The sequence below is a fragment of the Echinops telfairi genome, unplaced genomic scaffold (genome assembly GCF_000313985.2).
Source record: "Echinops telfairi isolate 266 unplaced genomic scaffold, ASM31398v2 ScPeMD7_36;HRSCAF=134, whole genome shotgun sequence".
NCBI classification, from domain to species: Eukaryota; Metazoa; Chordata; class Mammalia; order Afrosoricida; family Tenrecidae; genus Echinops; species Echinops telfairi.
Genome location: NW_022103934.1, coordinates 3,696,298 through 3,709,307, shown reverse-complemented (window position 1 = coordinate 3,709,307; position 13,010 = coordinate 3,696,298). Strand labels below are relative to the sequence as shown.

The 13,010-nt window shown below is 47.6% G+C and overlaps 1 protein-coding gene across 1 annotated transcript in view; it reads right to left on the bottom strand.

The window, feature by feature from the left end:
- Window positions 1-8,960, bottom strand: part of LOC101661482 (C-type lectin domain family 4 member G) — an 11,851-nt gene extending 2,891 nt beyond the window's left edge. The window contains 4 exon segments of the mRNA XM_045290308.1: window positions 225-326; window positions 639-704; window positions 707-793; window positions 8,951-8,960. Of these exon segments, the coding sequence (XP_045146243.1) occupies window positions 225-326; window positions 639-704; window positions 707-793; window positions 8,951-8,960 (265 nt within the window).
- Window positions 8,961-13,010: the final 4,050 nt, after the last annotated feature.

Sequence of the window (13,010 nt, the reverse complement as noted above, 5' to 3'; positions counted from 1 at the left end):
GCATCCAGAGCAACCGACTGCCTTCCAGGCACTCATGCGACCAAGAGAAGGGAACCAATCACACAGATGTGTACAGGGGGGCCATGCACACACATGCAGCATGCATACAAACCCACATGCAAACCATACAAATTCACACTTACACTTATGCCAGGCAGGGGTCTGGGAGGAGGTGGCCCCCTAAGAAGGTGGGACACAGCCTCCCCCAACCTCCACACACTTACCCTTGGACAATAGGATGCTCAGAACGAGGGCCCACAGGACTGTGGAGACCATGACAGCCAGTGCGACCAAGAGGGCCTTCCGGCCCCAACATCCCAAGGCCCCTGGGGAACACAGGTGGAATCCTGGGTCCCCTGAACAGGGACTGCTTTGGGTTCCCGGATCCCTCTGAACCAAACCCTGGACTCTTGGGTCTCTCCCAACGAACCCAGGCTCAGCATCACTCACCCTCTAAGTGGCAGAGAGGGGATCTGAACCCAGGTACCCCTGGTCTAGGCCTGTGGGAGTTCTCCTGTTGCCTCTATCTGGAACCCTCTGGGCTCCTCTCTCCCTTCCCCCAACCCCATCAAACTGCAGATCTCTGAACCAAGGAGGGTTCCAGACAGGGACCACACAGGCAGTCCCTCCTCCCATACCTGCAGGGGCCTCCTCGGGCCCGCCGGTCCACTTGCTGTACCCAGAGCTGTCCATGGCAGTGCACGGACCCTGCCTTTGGCTGGGCTATAAATTAGCCCCCACCCCACCCGGCTCCTCCCACTCTCCTTCCTTCCCGTCTTTTTGGTATCAATTCCTAGAATCAAGAGCCAATGACGGTCAACTGCACAGCTGGACCACAGTGTTTTTAGCTGGAATTGGGTGAGTAATTTCAACCTCTCTGACCTGGGAAGCTGTGGCCATTTCCCCCAGGCTGGGGCTGGGAGCTTGACTTTGGACCTTGGTCCTTGTCTCCTGGACAACTGGGCTGATCTTCCTCCCCAAATAGTCAGTGATACCAGCCAACTTCTAGCCATTACGGGTCCTGAGACAATCTCCTAGGGCCTGCCTCCTTCCCCCTTCTCCCTCCCCCCCTCCCCGGCCAGTTCAGCCTCTCTCACACACCCCTCCTGCAGATGTCCACCTGAGGCAGGCTCTGACTTCACTTATCTCTGCCCTTCTTGGCCCCAAGGAGACCCAGATATTTGTGGTGGTGGTGGTCAGCCAAACTGTTGGCTGTGCCAGTGGGCACAGGGCACGGAGGGGGCACCCTCAGGCATGAGTGTGGGTTCTAGAAGCCTACTCCTGTAAAGACTTCCTGTCTCCGAGAGGAAGTTCTACTCTGCCTCGTAGGTCGTCACCAGCCATTCAGTGGCAATGGGTTGGCTTAATGGAGTTTATTAGGGAAGCCAAGAAGTTATCAAATGTTAACAATATGGTCTTTTATCCCCACGGCCTCTTCTCCTGGATAGGGGTGGAGTCACATCTGTCAATCAAGTGCCAGCTTGATGACACTTCCTTAGCGGTGGGGCCTCCTCGCCCCTCTCCTCTCCCTCTCCCTCCCACTCTTCTCCTCAACTTCACTGGGACTCTGTGACTGCGACCTTGGGTGACCCCATATGAGCCAGACAGCTGTCAGCACCCTGCCATGCTTTCACTGATTTTGGATCCACGTGACTCTGCACCCACCATCCTCTGCTCCCCCTGCTTCCAGGTTCACCTTTCTGGGACGCTGGGGTGTGGCTACATGAGTATGCAGAGGGCCCTGGGCTGGGGTCACCCCTTCAAGAAGGGGGAGAAGGGCGAAGACCAGCTGCTTGGCGCTATGCCACACTCAGACAGGGTGGGGACCAATCAGCAGGTCCTCCACAGGAAGCCCAGGAGCACCGTACTGGAAAATCAAGTCCAGACCAGGGGAAGGGAGCACCTGCATTTCAGAGGAAGCACTGAGATATCTGTTAGTGGGTGTGGTGGGTCCATGGGGGAGCAACCTCCCATCGGGAAGGGGTGCTAAACAATCATTGTAGGGAACCTAAGAGGAGAATCAATCCAGGTCTACGTTCCTGGGACACTTTTGAATAAGTTTCTATGCAACCTTTGGTGAACCAGGTCATGAACTAAGCACCATGGTGACCTAGACACTGGCCCCTGTGGTGACCTAGACACTGGCCTTACAGGCAACATGGCATCCCCCAAGGGACACACCAGAAGGCCTCGATATGCAAGCCTGACTGACCCATCTGGGCCCTACCTCAGAACTGCCTGTAGCCCTGTACTTAGGATTGAAATTCCCTGATGGGAGAGGAAGCAAAGGATGGCCACCCCAAGATCATGGAAATCACTGTCTTTGGGCCTTGGGTGGGACCCCTGTCTTTGTGGGCGTCCAAGGAAATGGCACCTGATACGCCTGTCCTGCTCTTGTAAGGAATGTTACAGGATGTTCCCCCTAGCGTCCACCCTCACGTTCAATGTAAACAGAGCTCGATGATTGAAGGATTCGATCTATTCAAAGCAACAGCTTGTGGATTGCAATTGGCAGCTGGACTAGGCTTGCATAAATTCCTCTTCTCAACAGTATTTTAGATTCCATGCTTTCAGATAAATTATTGATGTTATTGATGCAATCACCTTCTACCCCAGGGGAATGATTAATAATATTCTCCTTTTTGTTTGTTTGTTCTTTGTCGGTGTTTTGTTTTTTTTAACATTTTATTAGGGGTTTATACAACTGTCATCCCAAACCATACACACATCAATTGTGTAAAGCGCATTTGTACATCGTTTCTCAAAATTGTCGGTGTTTTTATGCTTTGTTTGTTTGTTTTTTGGTCATAAAATGATGCTATGACCGCTGAAGTAAACCAGAGTCATCATAACCCATGGAAGAGCAGATGTATTCTGGGTACCCACTTCGTTTTAGTCCCAATTCAAGAACAGTTAGTTCTTACGACATGACCCTGCTCCGTACTTGCCTTCATGAAGAGATCACTGATGATAAGGGTGCTGCAGTGAAGTGTGGTGAAGCAAGCAGATGGTGCCCTGCTATCAATTAGAATAGTGTCTGGGTCTTAAAGGCTTGCATTCAAACTCATCCTTCTGAGTGAGGAGTAAGTCCTCATGGAAGAAACACACCAGCCTGTGTGATCCAAAGATGACAAGAACAAAATCCAAAGATGATGGAGGGAAAAGTATCGGAGCTTAAATGCAAACACCCAATTTGTAGAAGGCTACGGAGGACAGTGGGAGCCCCAAATCCATCTGCAGAGCATCTAGTCAGATCCCTCTGGCCACAGGCTAGGGACTCAAACCCTTTGGCTATCAGACATAGATTATTGTAAACTTGATTAGGGTGGATGGAACTACAGTGTAATATGATATCTGGTCAGTTGACCTATCTCTTGACCCAACTTGAATTTGCTCTAGATTTAAATATTTTTTGCTTGCTCCATGACTGAAATTTTCTCTCTGGCTTTTTTTTTTTTTCTCTTTTTTTTTTTTAATATTATGGGTGCTCTTTTCTTTCTTACTCTTTATTTTTATCTTAATATTATTATTATCTTCTTTTTGTTTTTATTGTTTCCATTAGGTTTCCCAGTTTATGAAGCATAGAAAGAGTGGGTGCACAGAGACAATAACTGATGCAATGGTTTAATGGGGGCAGGGAGTGGGGAAGGTGAGGGGAATTGCGGAGCAAACAGTGCTGGAGGGGGGAAGAGAGCACTAGAACTGATTGTGATGTTTTTTATACAATTTTTTTAAGAAAGAGTTTTAACCATGGAAGTGTATTATGTGTGAATTTTACATCAATAGCACTAATTTTAAAGTCTTGTGTGGTGATTTTAAATTGCTGTTATTTTGATTCTTGATCCAAAGAACTCCTTTTAATAGTCTTTTTTTGTAAGGGTGATCTTGTTTTTACAAATCCCTTTAGTTTATGCTTAATTTTATTTCTCCCTCATATTTGAGGGGAATTTAGCTGGTTATAATATTTGGAGTTGACTGGAACCTTTCACATTTTTTAATATATCAATCCATTGCCTTCTTACCTGCATCTTTCAATGGAAAGTGTGAAATAAATAAATAGAAACTATGGAGTAATCCTGATGGGTTGGCCTTTTGGTGTGATTGCTCTTTTTTTCCCATGCTGTTTCTAAATTGCTTCCTTTTCTCGAATATCAGAACCTCTCACTACGAGATGTCCTGGTGATTTTCTTTGGGGATCCATTCTGTGTGGAGTTCTCTAGGCTTCTGGAGTAGTTGTTATGTGTTCGTCATAATATTAGGGAACTTCTCCTCCCTTCAATACTTCATCCACTGTGGGAAACAGAACCGGGAAGAGAGTGTATTTGGACAAATTCTCGACCTTCATACATTACAGAGTCTGGTAGACTGGGGGGGGTCCTGTGGAGGGAGACCTTCATGTTCATAGGTTGGAGATGCATGCTAGTCATATTCTCCCAAGTAAAAGTTATTCCCCACGATGTCCCCCCAGAATCATGACAATGTTAAGATGCTGCTTGCAAGCACACAGTTGCTACTATCTGTGTTTGCAGGTCAACTGCTTGCAGGCTCCTTGCTGAAGGGTGTCGGCCATGAGAGCAAAAGGACCTGATTGTCTGTATCCCACTCCAAGGAGGACCCACTTCCTTCTGATAAGGACCACAGATTGCTGCCCCAGAGAAGAGCTCAGGGGCATTTAAGGCCAAGCCAGCTCAGAGAGGACCAAGTTTAGACTGCCATCTTGACCCTGGAGCCCATTCATCTTGTTACATATGTACCTTCCTGTCACATGTATGCCTCTAGTATAGTGGTTCTCAATCTGTGGGCCGCGACCCCTTTGGGGGTCGAACAACCCTTTCACAGCCGTCCCCAGATTCATCACAGTAGCAAATTACAATGATAAAGAACTGTATTAAAGGGTCGTGGCTTTAGGAAGGTTGAGAACCACTGCTCTAGTACCTCCCCCTTCATATTGCGTGTACACCCCTAGCTCACCCCTCTCATATTACATGCATCCCTCCAATACAACCCCTTCCTGTTATGTATGTGCTTACCGTGGTTTGCATGCCCAAGATTACATGAGAGGATACATGACTGCCTCATTCTGGTTTCAGTCAACGTGGAAGAGGTGAGCTCTTGCATGCTTTATCTCAAGTCTCTTTAATTTGCCCCTCAATTACACAACCGCCCCCTTGGACCCATTCCATTGTGGGGAGGCTGGTCTCCCACAATCAACTATTTTTTTCTGTAGTTAATATTTGTTCTCTGTTCTAGGATGCTTATCAAATGTAAGTTGTTCCTTTTGATAGTGTCCCATTGAATCAGTCGGTTTTCTTCAGCTTTTGGGGGGTCTTATTCAGAGTTTGATCTTCTTGTATGTTGCTCTTGAGAGATTTGTCTTCAAGATCAGTGATCTGTGATTCCATTGTTTGGATCCTTCTGTTTTGTTCTTTCAAGGTGTTATCCAGCTATCATATTTTAGTGTTTACTTTTTGAATTTCTATTTGGAGTTGTTAAATTATTCCTAGTGTTTCCTTCATTTAGTTGGATTGGTCTTCCAGTGCCTTCCTGAGATCCTGTATAGTCGCTTCTGCTTGTTTTTTCTGTGCTGCTATCAAACTGTCCTCAATCATTTAAAGTAGTTGGAGCTCATCACCCTCATCTCTCTAATTTGAGGATCCAATGCTTTCTCCTCTTCCAAGATCTCCTCCAGGTCCACGTCAGTATGTGTTCCAGTTAACTGGGCTGTTTTCTCTCATTTCCAGATGTGTGCAGAAATGGCCTGTTGCTGGGGAGACATTGTGTTGTTGGGGGTTTTGGCGTGTGCATTTTATGTTTAACATGTCTCTGGGCACAGAGTGATCCCCATGCATTTACCGTAGGATGTGGATAATCAAAGATGGCCAAGTAATCCAGTACTACCCTACCCCCACAGGAACCAACGGCAGAAAACAATGAAATATTGCCACCATTGATATCCTGGTTTTGACGCTGGCTTCCAAGTCCCCAGGGAGTTCAAGGCACCGATTAACACACCCAACAGACTGGAGGTGAGACGAGACTATCTGAAACACTTCCCACACGTCTGCCAGAGCTGTCTTTGCTGACTCTGTATGTCAGAGGAGGGCTCAGATTCCACTGGGACATGAACTGAAGGAAGGCGGTTGATAACAAAATGAATCCCGAGCCCACAGAGAAATACTCAAACTGCGATGCTGATTCTCTCTCCTAACCCAGGCCCACTTAATTCTGTACCTCCCAGGGTTAACCTGCACACCGAGTGCTACAGGAATGTTTGGCTACAGTCCAGTCCCCAAGAGTTCCAGATGAGCCCTGGGTACAAGGCTATAGCCAACGTCAACCTTCCCGATCCAGCTGGAATGCAGGAAGCTGGTTGAGAGTCGAGACGCTCTCAGTCCCAGAGCACAGAAACCTTTGCATCTTCTCCCCCAAGTTTGGATTCAATATCCCCCCAATTGTGTTGGGGGAGAAGTGAAAGTGTCCCCTGAGGTATCAGCCAGGGGTGGGTGAGGAGAGAGTGTCAGCTTGCTGCCAAAATTCCAAAAGCCAGGAATAGAGTTGGCTCCACAGGCATCCTGTCAGGGAGCAGAGTGTTGTGAAGGATTTCTTCCTGTCAACTCCTTCCTCTGAGATGCTGACATGTACCATTTATATTCAAGAATCAGCCAACCGAATATAAGCCGAGGCACCTAATTTTACCCCCAAACTGGGAAGATGTATTGACTGTGTTACTGTATACGCAACGTTTCCACATATGTATGGGAAGGGCTAACTCCGCACATGCAGTCACACAGTGCGGACACAACACCGCGTGTATATTAGGAGCCCTAACACAGGCTGCTCTATGCAAGCATAGTCAACACTGGGTTCATATAGGGGTTAATAAAAAAATTAAATACAGCAGACTAAATACTGTAAATAAACATACCGTATGTCCAAGACCAGAGATATACCGGTACTTGTATTCAGCAATGCTTGGGGGGAGCAAGGGGCGTGACCAAGCACAGGTAAGACTGTAAAGGCTACGTCATTGGTCGCAGCCCTGGAGAAGAGCGGGAGAGGAAGAGCGGGCACATCCGACATTCATCTGACAAGGATGCGGTGCGCCCCAGGTACCAGCACACAGGAGCAGGGAGGTTCTTGCCCAGTACAGCACGGACAACACAGAGGTTGCCGGCGTGCAGGAGAAAAGAAGAACAGGAGAGACCGGAGAACATCGCACAGTACTGGAGGACAGGTGAGCGGGACCCTCCCTCGAGTATAAGCCGAAGGAGCTTTTTCAGCATAAAAAATGTGCTGAAAAACTCAGCTTATACACGAGTATATGTGGTAATCAGCAGAAGTTCTGTCCCCCAAGGGAGGTCCCAAAAGAAGGCTGTTGAAATCAGTCCTCTTGTATTTTCAGAACTCCTTTGTAGAGGGCTGCACCGAGGCTCCAAGGATGCGGGCCTATTGGATTCCACCGATTGATGCGAACGATATTGTTCGATCATTTCTGCATTCTATGGGGTCACCTTTCTTGGGAATTGGCACAGATGTCGATCTCTTCCCATTGGTTGGCCAGGTAGCCGTCTCCTAAATTTCTTGGGGTAGACAAGTGAGTGTTTCCAGTGCATCTTCAGCCTACTGAGACGTTTCAATAGGCATTCCATCAGTTCCTGGAATTCCTCTGTGTATTCCTTGCATCTTCTTTTGGTGCTTACCGCACCATTCGATATTTTGCATATATAATCCTTCAATATTGCAACTCGAAGCTTGCACCTTTCCTTCAGTTCTTTCAACTTGAGAAATGTTGAGTGTGTCCTTCCCTTTTGGTCTTCCAACTCCAGGTCTTTGCCCCTGTCGTGATAATACTTTGTCTTCTTGAGCTGTCCTTAGACATTTGCTATTCAGTTCTCTTGCCTCCTCTTAGCCAAAAGATATAGGAGCTGGGAATTACAACCCATTTTGGGGTGACACAATTCATTCACAACACCACACATGTGTAAGCATTAACTCACATTCATTACAAACATGTACCCGTGGGTGCATACAACTCAACTGAGAACTTGAGGTGAGACTGCAGAAAGAACTTCCATTCAGTCAGAGGAAGGAGACTCCAGACTCATGGGCAGAGATGGGGAGTGGAAGCTTCCTTTTCATACTCCTTCCTGTGCTGAGACTTCTGCAGTTCTGGAATATCATAAGATCCATGCCAACCTGGATTAATTCCAGTTACTACCACAGGGGAGGCCCCTGGAACTGGGAGAGCAATGTCTTCTTACTTCTCTGGTGGCCTTGATGTGAGGCCCAGGCAAAGTATGCCAGGAGGTACCACTCACTACCCCCACCAGAGCCGTCTGCCCTAGAGTAGCGGTGTTCAGCTCTGCTGCCCCAAGCATCAACAGAAAATCTGGGTTAAAATGTAGAATCTGGCCTCACCCTTTAGGATTCTTAAGATGACCTATGTTTGCTATGAGGCCAGGAAGCGTTTTTGCTTTTATAAGACTCAATTATTTAAATCTATATTTTGCCGAAGCCTGCCTTCAAACCCAAGGACCAGCTCCTCTGAGAACAGACTGAAATAGAGTGAAGAGGAGGTCTATGGTGCCAATGGTGTTGGCTGCTTCTGCAACGAAGGCTCCCCAACAACAAGGAAGAGGACGCCCATGTGGAACAGGATCATAAGAGCAAGACCAATAACAACTGTGACGCAAATCATTTCTGGGCTGTTCCTCCAGCCCCTGCCCCAAAGACTGAATAATTGGACGTAGTCCCTGCCCCATCTCCTACTCCCCAGACCTTCTTGCATTACTCTTCTTCAATTGTAAGAGAAATTTATAGATCCTGTTCCCCCAAAAACCCTACACCAACTTCAGCTCCAGCTCATCCCTCTGCTGGTGTACCACACTGGACAGATGAGCAGTATTTTGACAGACACAGAAGATTGAAGCTGCCAAAGGTTTCATTTTACTTGGCTCCATGGCGAATCCCCATGAAAGCAGCAGCCAAGAAATCCAACAATATATTGCACTAGGTGTATTTGCTACACAAAACCTAATTGAAGCTCTTTTTAAAAAGCCAAGAAGTCCCTTTGAGGATTAAGATGAACCTGGTCTTTTCAATGGCCTCAGATGCAAAAGAGCTGATAATGCATACCGGAGGACCAAAGGAGAACTGACTCATTGGGAGGGTGGTGTCTACAAAAGACATTGAAGGTGCTGTGGACTGCCGCAATTCGGTCTCAGAAGGAGCACACTCAGAAGGCTCTATGGAAGGAAGAATGCTAAGACTATGTCTCACCTACCTCAGACATGCTATCAGGACTGACCAGACCCTGGAGAAAGACATCATGCTTGGTAAAACAAAGGGGCAGGGAAATAGAGGAAGATGTATTGACGCCGTTTCTGCAACAAGGGCTCAAGCAGGGCATCGCTGTGAAAATGGTGTCTTCACAGGCAGGCCTTCATTCTGCTGTGTGAATGCTCACAGCGAGTCGGAGCCGACTTGACATCACCACGCAGCAGCAACAAGAACAACAACTGCCGTCAGGTAGGACGTGAGCCATCTCTTCCAAAATATTCTTATGTGCTCTTATCCATTTTATCTTCCAGATGTTATTTTACATCTGCTTCGTTACTTCCCAAAAGAGGTGAGTTCGTTTATTGTGCCAACCTGGCTGATAAACACAAGTGGGGTAAATGAAGGGCAGAAGGATAAATGGCTCAGTGAGCCTCATCTTTCTAATTCTCAGGCCTCTTGCTTTGTGATAGTCGCACTAGCAGTTCCCTGCTTCAGTTTGCAAGGCTGACTTCCTGCAAGACATCCCCAAGGAGAATCCACATGGACCTACCCCAATGCAGCCCTGGGTGCTAGAGCGGCCGTGTGGAGAGCCCTGCCAGCGCTGAGATGCTTACACATTCACTGACTCGCCTTTCCTCCTGCAGTCGGCATCATTGCCTCTGTTTTGTGAGATGGAGGAGAACTTTGTGGATTGGTGTTGGACATATGGGTTAATGTTGGACTTGTGGACTTGAGCAGCACTGGGTTGGGATGTTTTCTTGAGGCACACTTAACCTTTACATAAAACTCTCTTTTATACATGAGTTTCTTTGGATTTGTTTCTCCAAAGTACCCAGATTAATACAAAAGGATTCTATAATTGAAGTCTGGAGGTTATCTATTTACACTTGTGTTCCATATATACGGAGCCTTCTTACCCAGGGGACAAGATATTCAAATCCTCCAGTAACTTTTATTTTTTGCTGTTGTTGTTCAGTTCCAGGCATATTATCTTTGTTCGTCTGGGTAGACTAGAGAAACAAATCCATGGACACACTTACATGTATAAGAAAGAGATTTATATGCAAGAGCAATTGAACATGGAGAAAACATCCCAGCCCAGTCCAGATCGAGTCCATAAGTGTGATATCAGCCCATTTGGCCAAAACCAATCTATAGAATCCTCTTCAGACTCATGAACCACTTGCCATGACGCCGAATGTAGAAGATCACAGGCCAGTGGGTAGACAGTCTTTGGATTCAGTGTCATTGGAAACGTCTCAGCACTGGCAGGGGTCTCTGCATCAGGGTGGGTCCATGTGTCTTGTCTTCTGCAATGTCTTCCAGGGAGTAGCAGAGAGAGAGAGAGGTGTCTTCCACCTCCCAGGAGGAAGTACCAGATTTCCCAGAATTCCCAGGAGAAGGCCATGGCCACACAGAAGTCTCATTGGCTATCTCCAGATTGACAGCCTAGACTCCACCCCTACACTCTTAATCCTCAAATTGACACCAGATTAGATGACTACCACATTATCATGTTTTAGCTAATCATCATTACAGGTTGCTCCTGCATCTGGCTCATTAGCTGTAATTGTATTATTTCCTAAAGTTAGACAATTGATCCATTTACATTTTCCAAGAAGAAAGGCATACTAACTAAAACTAATGTTAATTTTACCTCTCCCCCTGTCTTTGCATTAGTATTAATATATTTGTTTTCTTCCATTATTGCATAGGTTAATCCTAGGAAGTATTGCCAAGCACATTGTCAATTTATTTTCACATATCATACAACTTCATAGTGCAATCATATTAAGAAGAATTTATCCAATCAACACTACAATCAATTTCAGAACATGTCCTTCTTTCTTGTTCTCAGTGTTGTCAGCTCCTCATTTCCTCACAACCTCCCCTCCCCTACCACGCCTCTACATAATTATTAATCTAGTCACTATCTTTACAGATTTATCTATCCTGGGTTTCATATAGAGAAAAACATACAAAACAAAACCCTTCTAGAAACAAAACAGTAAAACCTCAATAGAAAAGAATATGGAGACTATGAAAAATGGAAATAACTTTTATAAAGAAGATCAAGTGATAAATGTTGCATTTTAACCCAACTGTATCGTCCATAATTGACTTTACAATGCTCTGTGTCTGACATCAAGGCTTCTCACATCCCTGGACTGTGATTGGGGGATTAATCCACGTGGGGAATCCTACAAGAGGATTTGGGGCTTTCATGTCACCTGTAGCTTTTTGCAAACTGGGTGTTCAGGATTTAAGCTCTGATACTATTCCTTCTTTACAGGAGAAGGCTTCTAGAAATGACACGCGTGTCTGAGGTCCCCCCCTCCCTGGCACAACCAACAGTTTGGCTGATCACCACCACAGCAAACATCTAGTTCTCCTTTGGGGCCAAGAAGGGCAAAGATAAGTGAAGTCAGACCCTGCCTCAGGTGGACACCTGCAGAAGGGGAGAGCGTGAGAGAACCTGAACTGACCGGGGAAGGGGTGAGGAAAGCGGGGAGGGAGGCAGGCCCTAGGAGATTGTCTCAGGACCAGTAGTGGCTAGAAGTTGGCTGGGCATCACAGACCCATTTGGGGAGGAAGATCAGCCCAGTTGTAGAGGAGACAAGGACCAAGGTCCAAAATAAAGCTCCCAGTCCCAGCCTGGGGGAAGTGACCACAGCTTACCAGGCCAGAGAGGTTGAAATTACCCCCCTAATTCAGAATAAAACCACTGTGGTCCAGCTGTGCAGTTGGCCGTCATTGGTTCCTGATTCTAGGAATTGATACCAAAAAGACGGGAAGGAAGGAGAGTGGGAGGAGCCGGGTGGGGTGGGGGCTAATTTATAGCCCAGCCGAGGGCAGGGTCCGTGCACTGCCATGGACAGCTCTGGGTACAGCAAGAGGACCGGCAGGCCCAAGGAGGCCTCTGCAGGTATGCGAGGAGGGACTGCCTGTATGGTCCCTGTCTGGAACCCTCCTTGGTTCAGAGATCTGCAGTTTGATGGGGTTGGGGGAAGGGAGAGAGGAGCCCAGAGGGTTTCAGATAGAGGCAACAGGAGAACTCCCACAGGCCTAGACCAGGGGTACCTGGGTTCAGATCCCCACTATGCCACTTAGGGGATGAGCGATGGTGGGCCACCTACTGAGCCTGGGTTCCTTGGGAGAAACCCAAGAGTCCAGGGCTTGGTCCAGAGGGATCCAGGAACCCAAGGCATTCCCTGTGCAGGGGACCCAGGATTCCACCTGTGTTCCCCAGGGGCCTTGGGATGTTGGGGCCGGAAGCTTCTCTGGGTCGCACTGGCTGTCATGGTCTCCACAGTCCTGTGGGCCCTCGTTCTGAGCATCCATTTGTCCAAGGGTAAGTGTGTGGACCTTGGGGGAGGCTGTGTCCCACCTCCCTAGGGGCCACCTCCTCCCAGATTCCTGCCTGGGAATAAGTGTAAGTGTGAATTTGTATGGTTTGAATGTGAGTTTGTATGCATGCTGCATATGTGTGCATGCCCCCCTGTGCCTAACTGTGTGATTGGTGATTGTGATCTCTTGATCACATGAGTGCCCTAGAAGGCAGTCGGTTGCTCTGGACTCCCCAAGACATGTATCCCAGACCCGGGGGCTGGGGCAGTGGGAAAAATTGGCAGCCCTGGTTGCACCTGCCTCAGCTTCTCTCTGCAGCCTCCACAGAGCGCGGGCTGCTAGTGGACCATCAGGGGCTGCTGAGGACAAATGGTGGGTACAGG